General features: G+C 42.3%; 3 protein-coding genes across 4 annotated transcripts in view; 1 reads left to right on the forward strand and 2 right to left on the reverse strand.

The window, feature by feature from the left end:
• The first annotated feature begins 186 nt into the window (after positions 1-186).
• On the forward strand, positions 187-13,124 carry RBSN (rabenosyn, RAB effector). Of its 2 annotated transcripts, XM_052678642.1 has the most exons (11): positions 187-461; positions 1,558-1,701; positions 3,369-3,469; positions 4,068-4,113; positions 4,224-4,385; positions 5,278-5,519; positions 6,274-6,344; positions 7,967-8,053; positions 8,453-8,555; positions 8,957-9,031; positions 9,888-13,124. In XM_052678642.1, exons 1-11 carry the CDS (start codon positions 299-301, stop codon positions 11,028-11,030), a joined length of 2,337 nt encoding a protein of 778 aa, XP_052534602.1. In that variant the 5' UTR covers positions 187-298; the 3' UTR covers positions 11,031-13,124. The 2 variants fall into 2 exon arrangements, with proteins under 2 accessions (XP_052534602.1, XP_052534603.1); XM_052678643.1 differs by lacking the exon at positions 8,957-9,031.
• A 1,554-nt stretch (positions 13,125-14,678) lies between these two features.
• Positions 14,679-15,990, reverse strand: MRPS25 (mitochondrial ribosomal protein S25). Its single transcript, XM_052678684.1, has 4 exons — positions 15,814-15,990; positions 15,629-15,735; positions 15,273-15,360; positions 14,679-15,067 (listed from the first exon to the last, which is right to left on the reverse strand). The coding sequence occupies exons 1-4, from the start codon at positions 15,945-15,947 to the stop codon at positions 14,875-14,877; spliced, it is 522 nt and encodes a 173-aa protein (XP_052534644.1). The 5' UTR covers positions 15,948-15,990; the 3' UTR covers positions 14,679-14,874.
• A 266-nt stretch (positions 15,991-16,256) lies between these two features.
• NR2C2 (nuclear receptor subfamily 2 group C member 2) overlaps positions 16,257-19,840 on the reverse strand; it is a 37,685-nt gene continuing 34,101 nt past the window's right edge. Inside the window, exon 16 of the transcript XR_008205655.1 lies at positions 16,257-16,878. The gene's annotated coding sequence lies outside the window, so the exon portion shown is untranslated. The remainder of the gene's footprint in view (positions 16,879-19,840) is intronic.

Genomic DNA, 19,840 nt, shown 5'->3' on the forward strand with positions numbered 1-19,840 from the left:
GGTGGGGCGGGGCGGGAGCCCCTCAGCGTGAGGTGAAGCCCCGCCCCATCGCCCGCGCGGCGCCGGGCCCGGTCCGGCTCCTGAGCTCCGTCCGCCCAGAGCCGTTTTGTTCGATTCAGCCGCCGCTCCGCCCCTCGTCTTCTCCCATCCTTCCTGCGGAGCCGGGCTGCGGGTTCGTCCCTCGCGTAGCTCCGCGGCCACAGGAGGCCCGCCCCGAGGAGAGGCCGCCCCGCCCCGCTCCGCGGCGCCGCGTTTCTGAACGTCGCCGGCGATGCCGCAGCGCTGAGCTCGCGGCGCCATGGCGTCCGGCTGCGCGCCGCCGTTCGGGGACGCGGCGGAGATGCGGGAGGGCTTCTTGTGCCCGCTGTGCCTGAAGGACTTGCAGGCGTTCCAGCAGCTGCGGGCGCACTACGAGGAGGAGCACTTGGGCGAGGACAGAGACGTCAGAGGCCAGCTCCGAAGTAAGGGCCGCCGCGGTTTCCCGGCGTTCTCCCGTCCGCCGTGTCGAGTCCCGCACGGCGGAAGCCGCCGTGCCGCGGGCGCTCCGGATTCCTGCCGGCGCTGGAACGCCGACGGAAGCTCGGGACGAGAGAGGCCCGGGGCCCCGCTGCTGTACGCAGGGCCGGGCGCGTCGCGTTCCTTCGTTCCTGGCGCGGCCGCTTCCTGGTCTGCAGGCCTCCGTGCCGCTCGGCCGCGGCGCTTGGGTGCTGCGGGTTGCTGTTGGCTTTTGTTTGTTTTCTGGGCACGTTTTTTTACGTGAGAACTCCCGATTCGTAATGTAATGCACGTGAGTTTCCAGGCGTTAGTCGGAGGCCTTAAAGAACGGGGGAACCTCTGCTTCCTGCCAGGTACCAGCCTGGGACTTTACTACTGTGCTGTTATTGCTGTACTTAACGTCACTTAACATCATTTATAGCATTACACCTGCCACCCGGCTTTCAGCAGATGTCTAAGGGAATTAACTCTAGAAGATACTGAATGTGTTTACCAAAAGAAGTGGTGTCCTTACCTTCTGCCAACATAAAAATACTGGAGTTTGAAGTTTTCTTTTTAACCCAGGAAACTGCTCTCCTGTCACTAGCTGTTGTACAAGATAATGTGGTGATCTTTCAGTTCTTTTGAAATTGCTTGGGTGCACAGCACACTGATATTCTTAGCTTGTGCTTCTGTGCAAAAGTACAAAGAAGGTATGGAACGTCCTTGAATCCAAAGAAAATTATTAGGAATTAAGAGTGCACATACAATCTGCCAGTGCTCTATGAAGTAGGGTCTCACGGTTTGATACAGTCCACTCTTTTATAGTGATGCCCTTGTATGGAATGCCTAAAATTACCTGTTTGTCATTAGGACAGCAGCACTACTTTAACAGAGAACAGAAAGCATTTCCTGCCATTGGTGACGCTGAACAATACATTGGTTCTTAACAGAGCATATTGACCTGTTGTGAAGGCAAGAGATTGGTTCCAGTTGGTAAGAAGTACACCATCCTAGTTTCACAAGATGAATACTGAGAGGCGAACTGCCTGCTCTTCTTTATGCGGGCTTGTCTATTTTCAGGTCTTGTCCAGAAGGCCAAGAGAGCAAAGAAGAAATTGCTGAAACGAGAAGGAGATGACAGAACTGATTCTGGATCTCAGGAACGATATGAGTCATTCAGCTATGGTGGCATAGATCCATACATGTGGGAGCCCCAAGAGCTAGGTAGGTGAGCTTGAGAGCGATACATGGTGGAGGTAACTTTTAATTTTAATAGGGAAAAAGTGAGTATTGCTGAAGCTGTGTGGAATTGTTTGTATTACATATGATTTACTGTAGTGTGGAGTCATGGCTTGCATATCGATCCTCTGCTGCCTGCATGCATTGTATAGGATGATAAGGAAAGTGTAGATTAGGGGTGGGGAGGGAAGATCTATAGAGCTAGGATGTAAACTATTCTCAAAAGCAGTCATTTCATTGGGTCTGAGCTATGGAGTTCTTTTTGGTACATATTTCGCTCTGTGCATCCAGCTTTACCGTTTCTGCAACCATCACCATCTGGCTTCTTACAAAACAGGTGATAATCCATTATTATTCCACTACTATTTAATGTTGCTACAGCCGTGTTAAATCTATGGCTTTTTGGTTACTCTTAAAGCAGGTGTTTTGCCAGACATATAAACTATTGCTTATCCCTTAGTTCAAACTCCACCAGCTATTTCTTTGGATTTGAGGTACAGGTAATCTATCATTAAGTCATTTGACTTTAAAAAGTAAGCAGCCAAACTCTGGCTGCAGGGTCAGACATTGCAGAAGTTAGCAAATATGTTGAATGAGTCTGTACTCACAGATACTGTTACTGGAAGTTGCCTTTTACTATTATAGAAATGCTGTGGTTATTTTCAGGTGGGAGGAGGCAGCACTGTCTCTGGTGGGTCCTGAAAGTTCTGCTGTGGTGCTGACAGATGAGGAATTTAGTCCTTTGGCACTGCAGAATCCAAGCTTTGCAGATAACTGGCTTTTTTTTTTTTTTTTTTAAATAACCAGAGTGGAGAAGATGAATCTTGCAGATTTTAACATGATTTGGTGGAGGGATGTAGGGCTTTCTATAATGTCTCCGCTGCAGAGATTGAATCAGGTTACTCAGAGGGGCTCTCCCCTTCCTATGAATTTGGCTACAGAGAGGTTTCTACGTATTTCATTACAACAAGGAAGTGACATTGCACAGTTAGTGTCAAAGAGCAACATCTGCTTTTGTTCTACTAGTCAGAAGAGGAAGAATTTTTGACTGTAACTCTGATTTTTTTAATATCTGGCTTGTGGAAAAGATCAAAACCTAAACCCAGGTTTATTGAGAATGAATTATATCTTTAAATAGATGCTGTATTCTTCTTTTGTATACTTGTGATGAGGTTTCTGCAAATCTGTGATATGATCAAGGATTTGGTTCAGACCCCTAAAGGTGAGAAGGATGATAGCAATCTGGAAGAAGCTGCTGTTGCATGGGCCTCAGATAATCATTGGACTTGCATCTTGTGTTTGTTCCAGATGTAGTAAGGAAATAACAGGAGCAGTTCTTGACAACAAGACTGGCTGGTAACACCTTACCAGATGTAACTGAGGGATAAAGATGACAAAAAATCTGTTGCAGATGTTTTCTTTAATGTAGACTTCTTTGCTTTACTGTAGCAGAAATAAAACACTGCTCTTTGCTAGCTGGAGGCTGGCCTGCGTGCTTTATTCAGTACCGTGAAAACTTGGAATTCTAATGTGTCAAAATTTCATTTGAATCTGAAAAAATAAATGGTGGGAAAAAAAAGGAAGAGCTGCATTTTGAAAGGTGTTTAAATTCGTGTAGAACACGGAGTGACTCTGAGTTCTCTCTCCCTAAGGTGCTGTGAGAAGCCATCTTTCCAATTTCAAGAAATACCGAGCAGCCAGGATTGATCACTATGTAGTTGAAGTCAATAAGTTGTTAATCAGGTTAGAAAAGGTAATCTTGTTACTACTTAATATTCCAACCATTTAAATGTTTCTTAAATAAAAAATTCTATTTTAGTGCAAAGGGTGCCCATTTATGTGGCAGTGCAATTGTTAAACAGTAGTAAACTGAGTCTTTTCACATCTTACTGTCCTCCCTTTATATCCTTGTGTAGTGTGTTTGGTTATACTCTGTACTGTGGGGATGATTTCTGTTTCTGTACAGTATTTTCAAGCACAAGATGCTACTTCACGTGCTTTCTTCATCTTTTACTTTACAGGATTACTCCTTTTGCTTTTATCAAGCTATTTGTTCTGTAAAATCCTCCACTTGCCAACTTGCATTTTCACTCAGACACGATAATGTTGGATGATATAAGAATTGTGTCAAAATATTCTGACTCTTGTAATTTTGGCAGTAACTGTTTATCACTTGTCTGAATCTTAATGCCAAATTCAGACATCTTCCTATTTTATCTTTTTAAAAGACACATTTTTTAACTTGATGGGTGTGCGGGGGGTGTTGTGGGTTCCTTGTGCTTCTGTAAGGAGGAAAAGTTTTGTTGTTTTTTTTGTGTTTTTTTTCTTTTAATGTGTTGTTTATCTTCTAGCTTACATCCTTTGACAGAGCAAACACCGAGTCAGCTAAAATAAGAGGTTGGTAAGAGCTTACCTCAGACTGTATCCCTCTCTAGTTTCCCAGCTAAGGAATTAATTGAACTAACGTCTTACGTTGTGTGTATTGCCTCCTCTCCTCCCGATTACAGCTATAGAGAAGTCTGTTGTGCCTTGGGTCCATGACCAGGACGTTCCGTTCTGCCCAGACTGTGGCAACAAGTTCAGCATGCGAAACAGGCGTCACCACTGCCGGCTGTGTGGGTCTATAATGTGCAAGAGGTGCATGGAACTTATCAGTCTTCCCTTGGCAAGTAAGTGTGGAGGGTGGTGTTAATCTCTCCTTTCTGTATCTCACTCAGAGTGCTGAACGCATCCTGGTTTTTTTTTTTTTTTTGCAACAAAGAAACAAGCTTAATATATTCTGCTTATAGGTATGGAAAACTCCTCCTTGAAGGTGTCCTTCAATTCCATGCAGGCACTTGTGTGTAAAACAGAATAAGAATGCTTTCTCTATTCTTTGTGTTCCTCCTTTAGCGTCAGAAATTTTAGATTACCTTCAACAAAACACTGAAGTATACCAGCACAAACTAATGCTGTAAGTAGTGTAATTCTGAGTATTGCAGCTATGACAGTATTAATTTTTGGAGTCACAACTGCCAAGATTGTTGAAATATCCATACCATTTTGAAGTGTTGAGTCTTGCCCATGGCTGTCCAAATGCTGACATGAAGGGAATTAATCCACAAGCCTTTAAGAAGCCCTTCCAACTTCACTTTCCTTATCTAGTGCATTGGAAAGGAGACTATTTTTCTGTGGAAATAAATGATGTTAATTGGGCTTTCCAGAGATTTCCAGCACAAAATAAGGATAGCATTAACATATCCACTTTTCCATGTTTTTTTTTTTTTTTTTATAACTGCAAGATCCAGTGTGAGAATGCTACTAGGCATGAACAAAGTGAGTGGTTTCCAGTAGCATGTTCTCTCACTGCTTTTAAAGTGAAGCAGGACCTTGCAGTGAAGACCCAAATTCGGATTTGTAGTTTCGGTTGTTATGTGTTCCTTTTGTGTCTTTCAGCAGTCTGTTCAAGCTGGTTTTCTAGTATTTTGGGCAATGCTAGCTTTTGTTGAAGTGCAACATTAGTGTTGGTGAAATCTGTTGGCTTCTCATGTCACTGTAACATTACCCATGCATAATTTCTAGGCAAACTCACCAGTGCCAGTAAAGAGGCCTTGAGTTCTCACACTAGCCCCAACGCCTCACCTAACAGCGTGCATGGCTCCCGCCGAGGCAGCATTAGCAGTATAAGCAGTGTGAGCTCTGTTCTGGATGAGAAGGATGATGACCAAATCCGTTGCTGTCAGCACTGCAAAGATACTCTGCTGAAAAGAGAACAACAGATTGATGAGAAAGAATACACTCCAGAGATTGTGAAACTCTATGAGGTAAATCAAACTCCTTGCTCGTTCTCGCATCCAAGTCCTTTATGGCTTAATATTCTAATAGCAAAGATAAATCTGAAAGTAGCATTCAGAGGCCATATATTATTTACATCCTGTGGTGGCTTAAAACCTTGTTCTCATTTTCCTTTTTGTTCTCATCTGGAACTAATGGTTTTGAGATGTCCCTTAAACATTGTGAATAACGTCAACTGGGATTTGACAGAACCGTTCTTTTAAAATCAATTATGTGCTTGTGCTGGTGTTGGTTAGCTCTGCTAAGCTCTGTTTGTTAGGGCTCTGCTAAAACTATACAACTTGGTGTTGTAAGAACCATTTGTCCCCACTCGAGTGGCAAGCATTAAATGGAACAGCAGCGTGCGGCTGGAATTCTGTGTTCAAATATGCTTTAATGGCAGGTACTGATGTTCATTGGGAATCTTCCTGATAACCTGCAAGCCCCTCTCCCAGCCCCACGTTTAATATTAATGGGGATTTCTGCTGGTGCTTTTCTGTGAAGACAGTAAGACTGGAAGTTGTCCATCAAAACATCAGAGTTCATCTTGCAGGGGTATGGAGACTCTGTCTCTGTTCTTGACAATGCCATCTGTGTTCCCAAGATAACCGGGCACCTTGTGGTCCTGAGAAGTTGGATGGCTTTCACAGCTATTAGCTTTGAAGGCACCTTGAAAGGTTTGCGTCAGCAGGTGCTTCTGTCAGCGTTCTGATACCAGTTCTGCTTTTGTGTGCATTGTTAAAGAAACTCCGACTCTGCATGGAGAAGGTTGACCAGAAGGCACCAGAATACGTAAGGATGGCAGAATCTCTGAAGTAAGCCCCACTTGCTGATTTTGTTCGTGAATGTGTGTGTATTTCTTCCCCTGTAAGTTTGCAAAGTAGGCAAGGAATAGGTGTGGTAAGGCTGTGGGTGTGGGTAGGTCATGAGAAAGTGTTAGGTTTTTCTGTTGTTTCAATCTGGACAAATAATTATCCAAAGCTTAAGTTAATTCACAAACTAGATTACTAAAGCAAGTCTTAAATCTGATGAGTGTCATCCCTGGGATAACTTAACTTATGACTTAGTATTAACTGAATTAATATTGCCACAAATCTGTATTAAAAAAAGTGCTAGGATTATATTTTTATTTGTAGAATTAGAGAAATTTTAGAGTTTTACCAGTTATAACTAGCTTTTGATTTCAGTGTGCTCAGAATTTTATTGCTATATTACTCAATGTAATTAAGTAATAGATAATGTAATTATATATAAGCCTATATATATAAGCTCATATATATATTAGACCTGCTAAAAGACTTGTCATATGGGGTAAATGATGTAAGCCTGCAACGTGTGTTTAATACATGAAATGCCATGGAGTAGTGAAGACAGGAATCAAAACAGTGCATTACCTGGCTATTAAAACAAAGTTACACCTGGGATTTGTGGTATTGCTGACATCGATACGTTTCAAGGAATCCCCAAAGGCATAGAAGGAAGCTCTGCAGCACACGAAGATGAGGAAATTGCCCCAAAGGAGATATAAACGAGGCTCCTGTGACTTTTTATTTGGATTTTTACTACTTTAAATGCATTCTGTGCAGCCTTACCAAAAATGCAGGTGGTTTTATTTTCCCTACTTCCTGAATTTTTCTGTTGAAATAATAGAGAGGTTCCTTCCTTAATTCAGATTTCATTTAGTCGATCCAGCTGCAGAAATGACTGTGTCTGTTTTGACTGTTCAGAGGCACATAATCACATACTGAGAGGTGCTTGGTCTGGGCTGGCCTATGGGCGATCTTACAAGTTCTGTAGCTTTGAAGATGGAGTTATGGAATGAATTAGGAGTGCTGCTGCTGATCGTGTGGAGCCCTGGAAGGTTGCTTTTGAGAGCATGGTGGTGCTTTTGTATGCGTCAGGCACAAAAGGAAGGGCAAGCTTAAAACTCTGAAGTGCTTCCATATAAAATACTAATTTGTTTTCTTCAATAAATACGAGAATTACTGATAGTGTCTCCACGTGGACTCAGTTGCTAGAATCTTAAATGTTATGCCTGCGTGGGTTTGCAGACTTCTGCTTTATGACAAACATAAGTAGAAAACTTAGTTTAATGTTGTAGTGCTTATTTGACCAGCGAGGCTTTTTCTACGCCTGGGAAAAAAAAAAGCAGAACAGGTGCATTTGTTGTGTATATTTATCTTAAGTATTATTGATAGAGTGAGGTTCTTCTTATACTAAAATTAATTTCTCCTGTACTTGTAAATATTCATGTTTACAGATTGATATTTTCCACTCTGTCAGCAAGAAAGGGTTTCTAAATACACTGAGCTTGAAATAAAAGCATTTTAATGGATGATTTATCCTCACATTTGCTGACATCTTGGGATGGCTTTTAGTGTTGTATGTGTCGTTCTCTGGAGGTACGACTTACAGTGAAGTTGTGCTTATTTTGTAGTGCTGGGGAGACAACCTACAGTCTTGAACATGCCAATGACTTGAGGGTGGAGATTCAAAAAGTGTACGAGCTTATAGATGCCCTGAGGTAAAGGAAGTTCACGCGCTCTCTCTTGCTCTGTACACACACTGAATTATGTTTCTCCCTTCTTCCAATACAGCTCTCCTTCTTATCCACAACTACCGGGGCTTTTGCTTCTTCATACAATCAACTTGCCTGCGCCATTGTAAAGAGCATGTTGAAAAGTAGATGCTGTTCCTGTGCACCATCAATTTCTGTTTCCTTTTCTAAGCATGCACCAAGGAAGCAAATAGAGGCATAGTTAAAATAAATGAATAAATTAATGATCACTGCTGGCAATATTTAGAATGGCTTACCTAATAGAACATCTAAAAATGTTCATTTGGTATTGTCTCCCTCTCTTTCTGTTGTATTTTCCTTGGCCCTTGTGGTTGAATGGATGAGCTTATGTTTGCTTTGATTCAGTAAGAAGATTCTGAGTCTAGGCTTGCACGAAGAGCCCCAGCCTCATCCTAAAGCACTACAGCTTCAGAGAATGATAAGATACTCGGCTACTCTTTTTGTTCAGGTAAATAGAGCATGTGTTATGAGCTAAATTTTATGTAGTGTTCTGTTCTTTGCTGCCCATCTGTGTGACTTAAGACTTCTTTTGACAGAAGGCTGTCTTCTATAGAGATTTACTTCTGTAGCTTTCCTCCAGTCACTCTGAATATGGATAGCATAGTCAGAGCAGCATTGGTTCAGGGGCCTAAGAAAATCTGTAAGTCTTGGCTTTGTCTCTGGCAGAGCCCCAGCCTAGCTAGTAGTATAGTTACAGCAGCCACAATGTGTTCCAGCTTGGAAAGGTGACTGCAATGGAGGAGTACCTCATACTTGTCTGTGGAACATTTGTTGGCGTTTCCTTCAAGTACTTTAAAACTAGCCTGAATGCCTGCAAGCGTTCACTGTAAATATTTCAATATTTGGCAGGAAAAACTGTTTGGCCTAATGTCCCTGCCAACCAAAGATCAGTATGACGAGCTGAAGAAGAGAAGACTGCATATGGTAAGGCAGGTTAAGATCTGTATTTGTATGAGGGCCTCCTTCAAGGACTTAAACAGACACGTAATTATTTACAATTTATAGCTTGTCTTGATGTGTAAGTAGCTACCTGTGTATGAGCAGCTGTCCTTAAGACTGGAGTTCTTCTTTTCTCATTTTCTGTGCAGATCATTCCATGCTTGTTTTCAGGGATGTGTGTAACAGTCACTGTAGTTCTTCCCAGAACAGAGAGACGTGTACTGAAAGCTGGACGCTTCTAGAAAGCAGCAGTGGCTTGTTTGAGGGTGCTGTTGTTCTGCCTGAACTGCAGCAAAAAGCTTTAAACTGAGTCATTTGTACAAGTGGAATTTGAAGACTTCTCCAGGTGGTTTAAAAAAATTTAAAGACGTGGATGCAGCTTCAAGAATTGATTCTCGGGAGGAAGGACATCGCTAACTGAGAAATAAACCAGCTTGGTGTTGCAGTAGAAATTAAGAAATACGGGTAATTGCATTCCAAAGGCTGATGATGTAATTGGTATTTACACTGCCCAATTAGAAGCATCTGCTGTGGGTGGATGCGGGATGGTCAGTGTCCAAATCTGCCTGAGGCATCTCTTTGAACAGCTGGATTGAGGTATCTTTCGCTCTATATTCAGCCCTGTCACTGCTCCTTCTGGACTTCAAGTTTGTACAGGCAGATGTGAATAGATTTCATTAAGAAATAATAGGTAACGTTACAAAAATGAACATTTTTTGCAGAGTAACTAAAGATTGATGTTTGTGACAGCAGTATCTAAGGTACACAGCCTAATTTTTGTAAATATGAAAGTTAAAAATGGAATTTTTCAAGCTCATCTCTCTGTATACGTTTGTTTTAGGCAGCTCTTGAAACGCACAGAAAACAAGACGAGAAGCAGAAAGACTTGACTTACAGATCTGCAAGTGCAGTTAATGGTGATGCAACTCTCCTTAAGAACGTAGCAGTCAAGAAATCTGAAGGCTGGCTACCTACATCTAGCGCATCGCGACAGAGCGAGGTGGCAGACCCACTGCTTCAGCAGATTGACAACATCACATCCTTTATTAAGCAAGCAAAAGCAGCTGATCGACTGGATGAAGTCAGGATGTTGCAAGAAAACCTGAGGCAACTTCAGGATGAGTATGATCAACAGCAAACTCTAAAAGCTATTGAGCTTTCTAAAAAACAGGCAGAAGAGGAAGAGAAACAGAGGGAAGAACTTCAGTTCCTTTGTGAAAAAGAGTGGGAAAGAGAACACCACAAATTCACGTCTCAGCATTCAAGGACAGGCTCCCTAGATTTCAGAGAAGGCAAGCAACATCAGCATGAAGCTGCGAAAGAGAATCAGAACTTGTTTGCACATGGATTGGGTTTGGATGTTAATCAGGTGAAAGGGAATCGAAGTTTTGAAACTACTGCTGTTCAGCATCTGCCAGCTAAAGAGTACTTAATCTTTCCAGTCAGACAGCAGAATATTCCACAGTGTGACAAAGACCAAAATCAGGCAGCCGCTCTAAACCCCTTTGAAGATGAAGCAGATACCCCTCTGTCAGAGGAAGATCCCACTAACCCATTTGCCAAAGATGCATCTCAACCGATTTCTTTCTTTAACACAGCTCTGCAAAGTGATAAAAAAGAATATAATCCATTTGAACATGAGGAGGAAGGTGAGCAAACTAGTTCACCTAGAGCATCTGCCAGTACTTTAAATCCCTTCGAAGAGGATGAAAATCCATTTCAAAAGTCTGGGAACAATTGGAATTCTGGAAATCCATTTGAAGAAGGATCTTCTACCAATCCCTTTGAAGTGGAGGATGTCAGTGAGATCTTAAGAGAGGAGGCTATAGAGGAGGAACTGCTTCTCCAACAGATAGATAATATAAAAGCCTACATATTTGATGCCAAGCATAGTGGACGAATGGATGAGGTGGAGCTACTGACAGAGAACTTGAAAGAACTGAAGTACACGTTAGCAAAACAAAAGGAGAAATCCAAGTGTTGAAGCAGTAATCGCCTTGTAATAGTCATCTCAAGTTCTCTGTTAAGAGATGGAAGATGAAGCAGTTATAAACAGTGCTACAGATCGCAAGGAATTGGGAGAATGTTGTATTTTATTTAATACACGTTCATTTATGTATTCCCAATGTTACTCAGCCTAGAAGAAAGAAGATAAGAGGAATGCTGCTGGTCTTGAACTAAGACACACATACTAAGAAAACATACTAAGAAAAACAATAACTTGTTACAACCATCTTAATACTAATTTGTCTTACAGTGTGCTTATTTTGGTCAAAAGGGTTGAGCAGTAATAGGGAACTGTCACTTTGAAATGGTTTCAGGGTTGGCTGGGCTGGCTTTTCAAGTGGAGCTTTGACTGGAGAGACAAAAGTGTTTGTAAGATTTCTGCATCTTCTGAGAATGGCACAGTGTAAGTGACAGGCCAGTCTAATTGTCCTAAGAGAGTTGCAAGAAAGTGCTGTTGAAAGGCTGCTGTTATTCTTTGAGATGCAGGATACAGGTCAATTTTGTGCAATAATACATAAAATGGATTTAAAAACTATTAGAGACTTCACTGATCTTAACATGAGTAACTTTTAAAATGTGTTTATAAGAACTCCTAGGTAGAACTGAGTGCCACCTCGTCGTTACTTTTAGTTTCCCAGTTGCTCTAGGCACAAACTGCAGTGTAACAGAGGGCCACACTGGCTTCAGAGCTGCGTGTGTGGGAATGAATATGTAGATGAGTATACTTTCAGAACATCAGGCTAGCATCATTTCAAGCTGTAGTATTAAGGGTGACCTTGAAATTCCTAATTATATTCAGGAACGTGCACATTCCTTTATATTCTCTGGGTTACAGAATGATCATATTTGTCTTATTTGAGACTTGAATCCTCTGTAACGTTTAAAGAACAGAAATCCTGTTTGCAATGGAGAGCTAAACTGCCACTGAACTGGAATTCTGTGAAAGCTGGGCTGTGATTGTGCCAAATATAAGTTCCTATTTTATACTTGATTCTCATCAGAAGTTACAAGAATCAGGTATGTGTGTCTTCAGTAAGCAGGTCCAGATGGGAATCTTAGTGTGGACCTCTGCCCATGGCAGTGACCACGTGAAGGCCAGCTCCTGTGGTGCAGGAGGGCTTCTGAAGATTGGCATTGTAAGATTTAGGATTGTTCAATGTTAAGCAGGTATTTTGCTGAGGACAGTCTGAGCTGCATTCCCCCTCCCCTCTCCTTTGAGATGCAGATGCCCATCTTCAGACTTCAGCGTTTGAAAAGGTGGTTGGGAGGAGTAATTAAAAAAGGTGCATTTAATTAAAGCTGAAGTGGAGGATATCGGGCTGATCATACTCTCACACTAACAGTACTGGACTTAACTGAGAAGGACAAAGTTCTGTGGAGTGGGACATCTCTTAACTATGTCTCCAGTAATGAATGATGAATGACATAGCTGTATCTGGGACACTAATTAGTATTTCAGAAACACAAATAATTGTGCTATTTAAACAGTAGGAACTCTAGATTTGTTTTCTTTTAAATATGTTGGAGGTGTGTACTTCTGTTTAAGACAAAACCAACAAATGTACCCTCAGTACCACTGATAACCGATCAGAACAACTCAGTGCAACTTCAGGACAGTTGTTCTTGCTGCAGCCTGAATCTGAAGTTGAAAGGCGTGCAGAATGGGTCGTCTGAAGAACTTCAGTTTTTTTGTTATTGCTGAGTGAAGTGCTGCTGTGTGCAGAACGGGCCAACCGTCTGCGCAGCAGAATTCTGAAAGGTTGTAAACTAGAATTCTGTGCTCTGGCATTAGATTTACAAAGGCAGCAAAAATTATCGATAGCTAAAGTTTATCCCAAGAATTGTTCATTTAAAAATAAATAGTACAAGTTATTCAAGGCAGACTGGTTTGCTATTCAAGGAGTGCTCCCTGCATTATAACCCAAAACTCCTTTTGATATCGAGATGAAAAGAATATTTCAGTGGCTTCAGCTCTCACATTTAAGAGTGTTTTCCCTGTTGTAACTGTCCTGCACTATTTGTATGTTCAGCCTAATTACACTAATAAAGTATCATTCTGTACACGTAACAACGTGTTTGTGAGTAGCATACCTCATGGCCATTGATAGCGTGAACTGCGGTAGATCAGCCCACCGATACTGAAGTTCTCTCCCCTGTGAAGACCCTATGCTGGTATTTGGACTGCTGTGGGGCTCCCAGGGCACAACAAAATGAAGACAAGTTTTATAGTAACTAGCACTGACATTTTAAAATTGCATGCGGTACTTTGCATGGAAACTTTGTAAAAAAAGGATGAAGTAACATCTATTTTGTGCTGTACTCGCCCCTGATAATTCAAGCATCCCTTAAAAACTGGTGTGAAATGTTGCATTCAACCATTAGCTCAGAAATGTTGATAACTATTTCTAGAGTAATTTGCACATATAAGACTGACTTAATGGTCTATGCAAGTAAATACGAAAAGCAATGTAGTACTATTGGGTATTTATATGCTGTTAGAGTGTAATCACACATGGCAGAAACTACTGTGATCTAAAACTGTGTGGACAGGGGCCAGTAGCATCAGAAGATGTACAACAGTACTCGACTCCAGCACAACAGTCTTGCTGGCTAGAATTAGCTGGAAGCTCTTAAGATCCAGTTCTCCTTTGTATGGGTTGGGGTTTCCTGTATTTAAAAAGCTACTTTTTTTTTTTTTTTTTTTTTTTTAAGGCATATGTTTGAAATATCAACTTGCCTGTTCTCCTTTGTTGATTCTTTTCAGTGCTTCTCAAAGCTGTAACTCCTCTTGATAAATGAGACTTGAAGTGACAACCAAATCAGTTAAGCAAGAAAATTCAGCACTTAAGTTGCAGGCAGGGGTATGTTATCAATGGTCTTCCTTCAGATAGTACAAGCTGGAAAACAGCAGGAGCAATTAAAACATGCCCAGGGCATGCTGTGCTGCTCTAAGAGATTCTTTGCCTCGTCTCTCATCCCAAATACGAACTTAGGCGTTACAGCTGGTGAAGCACTGCCAGCAGGCTGAGGGACTTGATCCTGCAACTCCACTCAGCACTGGGAAGTACTGCTACCCTACCCACAGCTGAAGTCCTGTGTGCAGTTCTGGGCTTAGTACAGGAGAGCTATGGTCACACTGGTGAGAGTCCAAGGGCCATCTAGATAATTAAGAGATGGGAATCTCTTAGAAAGGCTGAGAGGTGAAACTGCTCAGCCTAACAAAAAGAAGGCTGGGGCAGGAAGAATTTTATCAGTGTTTATCAATACCTTGAGTACAAGGATGATAGTGCCGGTGGTGCCCAATGCCAGGGCAAGAAGAAATGGGCACAAAGTGGAACACAGGAGGATCCCTCTGGACATCGCTAAAAATGCCAGCTGTGAGGGTGAGGGAGCTCTGGCACAGGCTGTCCAAGAGGCTGTGGTGGTGCTCTGTCCCTCAGATCTTCAGAAGCTGTCTGGGCACAGGCCTGGACAAGGTGACCTCCAGAGGCCCCTGCAACATCAGCCAGCCTGTTTTTGCTATGGCCTTATGCCTGCAGGCACGAGTAGGAAATAGAGCTCCACTCATTGCTTTCTCTGTTGCTTTCACCCAGCTTTGTTTGCAAACTGGCACAACAAAAGCTGCTTTTTTTTTTTTTTTTTAAACTTAGATTTATTTGATAATATTTTTCACAATAATTATTCTAGCTGTGGCTGTAATGAGATGGGGATGTCAGTATCGCATGAACTTGCTCCCATTTCCAGGATTTGTTAACACTTGTCTCTGAAGAACCACCGTGATCATCCAGCCCTGAGGAAACACAGCTGTATGACCTGAGATTTCAGGCAGATGATTCATTTTTCAGTGAAGCTTTGTATTTTCCTCTCATCTCTTTGGGCAGTGGCACAAAGGCAGGGCAAGGAACCTGGCCTTCAATTTCACACATGCACTCTCGCAGATGATACTTCTTGGGCCCAAAAGTTGCAGGATGTGACAGTTTTTCTCTCTCTCTTTCCTCTTTTTCAAGTGTTTCTCTAGAAAAAAAGAAATCTGTTTGTTACCTGCCAACATTACCCATCTCATCCCAGGCTACAATTAACCAGGAAGATGGATTTCCCTGGCTAAGACCAGTTCTGATGAATTTTTCTTTATTTCTGTTGACCCTAGAGGCTTCTAGGGCCTGTACTAAGATGTATGCCAGAGGGAATGAATGTCAGCTTTATATTATGAGTTACTTACTTGCTTTTGCCCAGAATTTTTTTAATGTGCTCAGTTATCTCCTTGTTGGTTTTATCCTCCACATCAACCAAAACTTGTTCTCCGCTATCTGTTAAAAAATTCACAGCAGTGTAGCAGTGCATACCCTCACGGTAGCTGCAAAAAAGCGCTTCAAAGAAAGATATGATGAAAAAACAGCTCCTGTTTTGCTACAGTCGATGCAGTTCTCAGCGAGGAAGGCGAAGCCGCCACGAGTGTCAGCCAACGGGTAACCGAGCGCGGGCGGCGGCGCTCACATCACGGCGCCCTTCCCCTCCCCAGCAGCGCAGACCTGGCGGCCGACGCGGAGGAGCGCGGAGCGGCCCCGCGGCACCTACCGAGGTAGAAACGGAGGAAGGGCGAAGGCGTCATGTTCCTGAAAAGCATGATCTGCACCCAGGGGTTTTTGTACTGGATCTGGGGGATGTTGAAAAACACAAACTTCCTAGGAGGAAGAAAAAGAACGGCACGGTACGAGGTGGGCGGCGACGCTCCGAGACCCCGGCGCCCGGCCCGCGCTCACCTCGCCCCCTCGCTCGGCTCCCCCGCCGTGTTGTAGTTCACCGTCATCACCTTCACGGAGCTCTTGAAAACGACGTCGCCCTGGCTGAGATACTGCAGCGTCCGCCGCACGGGGAAGCGCCCCTTCATCGGCATGGCGGCGGCCCCGCGCCGCCCGCGCCGCCGCCGGAAGTGCGGGGAAGCACCGCCCCGCAGCTGCGCGGAAGGGCGCGGCCGGGCCGGGGGCGGCGACGTCCGCGCGGTCGGTGCCTCCGCGGGCGTCTTCGCCGTCGTCGCTCTCGGGAAGCTCTGCAGGGACAGAGCCGTCGCACCGGGCCGCCCGTCCGTCACCGGCGTCGCGCGGCCCGGCGGCAGGCGGGGCAGATACGCGGCAGCCGCCGCGCCAGGCGCGTTGTGCCGTTAGCTGCGGCTCGGCGGATCTGCGCGACTGCGGGAAGGCAGCCCGCAGCGGAGCACGCGCCGCCCCGCCCCGCGCCGCTCGGGCGGCCGCCCTCGTCAGGGCAGGTGCCGGTTGCATGGACGTTTTTCTTGGAGGCACCGAGGTTTGATAACCGAAGCCAAAACTCTTTTCAGCCTTATTGCTGTGAAATGGAACGCGGAGCTCGAGGTTGCAAAGCTTCTAATAGCATCGGCAAAAAATTAAGTCGGTATCTTTGCCGTAAGAATAGATGTGCTTCCCTCAGACGTATTATACATAAAATTAAGGATATGTTTACCATTCAAAATAGAGTCCAGTTTCATTATACTTAATGCAAGGGTGAAGGGAACTGAAATCCAACACTACCTTTACTTAAAACCCAGGAGTAGAACAGCAGCAGGAAACAGCATCATCTCCTCCAGTACCTTCAGGAGAAACACGTAAGTCTAAAGAAGATAAATTACAGCTAGGAAAAGAAGTCTTTCTCAACTTGTTACAGCAGTAGCTCCCTCAGGACAGTAAGGTTCATAGGATTTATCTTGTATATTATGGCCAGGCAAATCTCTAATAATCACTGTAGTGAATGGGAATGTCCATTTCTGTAATGCATTGGGCTCAGACATACAACGTTTAAGAAATTCAGTGAACCTAAAAATAAAAGAAAAATAAATCAAGAGTACATTTATATTTGTAATTCACTTTAATCATACAAACCTCACTTAGGTAGTAGTATTAAGCCACAACAATATAAAGCCACACTTAAACAGCATTTAATAAAATGCATAAGCTAAACCATGCACTGCAATACTCTATATAAAGACAACAATGCAAATTCCTCTTCATGAACTGAAGACGCTGATTAGGTATAAAATCCATATTAAAAAAAAGACCATGCTATTTTTATAGGCTTTCACACATAGAATGTTGATTTCACAAAAGAAGCTGTGAGAAATGAGTAACGCCTGCGATACCAAACCTGAAACTGAAATCTAATAGCACAAATGATACTTTTCTAAAGGGCAGTAATCAGATTTCTAGGAAGTAATTAAAAGTAGATTGTTCCTTTCATAAGATGAGCTATTTGAGTAGGAGCTCAGTTCTGCCTGCTGGGCCAAATGGATACAGCATGTACACAGTGTGCAGTTTCTCAGTCAGGTCAACTGTTTGAACCCCAGCCCCAAGGGTTTTGGGGTACAGATTAACTAAAAGAAGATTCCCACATTTTTACCTTAACTTCATTTATGATGAAACATATACTATGTAAGCAACATGTTTTTTTCTCAAAGATTTTTTTTCATTCATGAACTAAACTACTTTTAATCTACAGTTGTAGAAAATACCTTAAAACGGACCTGTGCTTTGTTACTGTCTACCTAAGATCATTAAAAAAATGTACAAGAAGCCAATCGTTCAGGAGCGCTGGGTACCTGGCAACATGTGCTTCTTAGACTTTTGTTTTCTGTGATCAAATACAGAAAGCCAATTACACGTTCCACAGTTCCTGTAGAATATTACAACATCTGCTTTACTGTCACTTACATTTGAGAACATTTTGTTCTTCAGAATAAAAACAATTCAACCATGTATATAAAACAAATTCACAACTGACTGCTTAAATAGATTCAGTTCACATCAATACCTCAGCAGTCCATTTCCTAGCCTTTAAAACTTTACATTGACATTAATTAAGAGACATTCAGGTTTTCATTCAAGCCTTTGAAGGGGAAAGGAAGCATTATACAGACCACACTGATTGTCATGACACCAACGAAGGACCATCTGTCACAGGAATTCCTGCCATTAATTTAGATAATTTTCCTGCTGAAGGTCTCACAAATAGGACTTGAAACATCAAAGATGGATGCTTTATAAGTTCTATATTTAAAACAAGAGCTTACAAACAAATGCTTACTAAACAATATAGCAAGAAACGAGATCATTCCTAGCATTCTTCATAGCGAAGATTTCACACACAGCCCAACTCCAAAGGCCTGTGCTTTACTTTAAGCATGCAAGAAACTCACTATTTTTATTGGTGTCTGCCCATCTGCTCAAAGTTAAATGCCTACATGTCCTCACAACATTGAGTCTATGAGGGAAATGCCCAGAAAATTCCACTCCACCTTTAACACAAAAGACATGCTTAAACTACTCCCCTGGACAGTCTGTAAAAATGCCTTAAAAAAAGTTCATGTGATTACTTCTACAGGCTTACACACGTACCCACAAGTCATCAGAAGGGAAAACGAACAAGAATGTCCTGTGTTTTGATACCTTAGATGTCTGAACTTTCCCTATGCATAACAGACTTCGCTCAAGTCCAGTTTCACAAACACTCGGTGTGCCCAGCTCCCGCCATTAATGGAGACTTCACACACCCTGCAAAGATCTGCACAGACTGGAGCCTCAGAAAATGATACAACTTGAAAACAGACAACAGCTTTGGTAATAAATAAACAACAAACTTCATTTAGTTCATTATTACATTTTTGAATGGCATGGCTGCATGCTGTTCTGAGCGCTGCTGTTCAGTGGTGCAGGGAAATGCTGTTCTCTTCCAATTAACTACAGCTGAAGACTTAATGTCTCACTGAAGACTTACAATGTCTCACTGTGAAATAAAAGACTTTACAAAAAGCCATTTTCTTTCAGCCTTCTGAGAAGTATATATTGAAAATATAGAAGCATGACTAGTGGTTGTTTTTGTTTGTTTTTAATACATTTATTTTTCACAGCTATTTCAGGTTCTACCAACTCTTTACTGGCTCACTTCACCCATCAAATGAGAGAAGGTGAAGAGAATAACGAAAAAGCTACAAGCTTCACTGAATTTGAGTACTGAAGAGAAAATAGCAACCTCAAGCTGGGATTAGAAAAAGGGGCAAAGCTCTGAAATTCATGGGTGTTCACCTGCTTTAAGCCAGGCTTAGTTTGGGCTAAGAAATGAAAATTAAGTAGCTCTGAACAAAAAAAACCAAGTTTTAACAAAGAACATCAGGAATATTTGAACATATATGAACATATATGTACATATTTACATACACTACACACTTTATATACACTGTACATAAGTATTTAGACTTATAAACATATACATTCATACACATACACTATGTACATAGGCATCAGCTGTTTGAATGAGTTTTAGTACTGGACATGCAGAAACATACAATGGTGGGAGGCACAAAGGAAGGATATGTAAAACATCAAATTCCTTTAAAAAATTAAGGGGGGGAAAACAGCATGAATTTAAGAATAAGCCATTTTCCTATTTTCAAAGCATTCATCCAACTCAGAAAATAAAGAGGGCAGTGGGAATTATGGAACGTTATGACAACATTATTTGTGATGAACTTACGATTTCACACAAAACAACAACTCAGTAATAGGGTAATTTTGGGGCTGGATGTTTTTCTAGTCTAATATTTAGACTTAAAGTAAAATTCTTCTTAAAAGTTAAATGCTCTAACTTGCATCTTTGGTATACACAATGTTTTTGCACACGTAATTTCCCATATAGCATTGATAATTTTAATTGGAGCAAACAGCAAGCCTGAGTTTAATTCAGGAGACTTTCCGATAAAATAACTCAGCAACTTTAGAACCAAAA

Source organism: Tympanuchus pallidicinctus, unplaced genomic scaffold (genome assembly GCF_026119805.1).
Source record: "Tympanuchus pallidicinctus isolate F22 unplaced genomic scaffold, pur_lepc_1.0 scaffold17, whole genome shotgun sequence".
Taxonomy (NCBI): domain Eukaryota; kingdom Metazoa; phylum Chordata; class Aves; order Galliformes; family Phasianidae; genus Tympanuchus; species Tympanuchus pallidicinctus.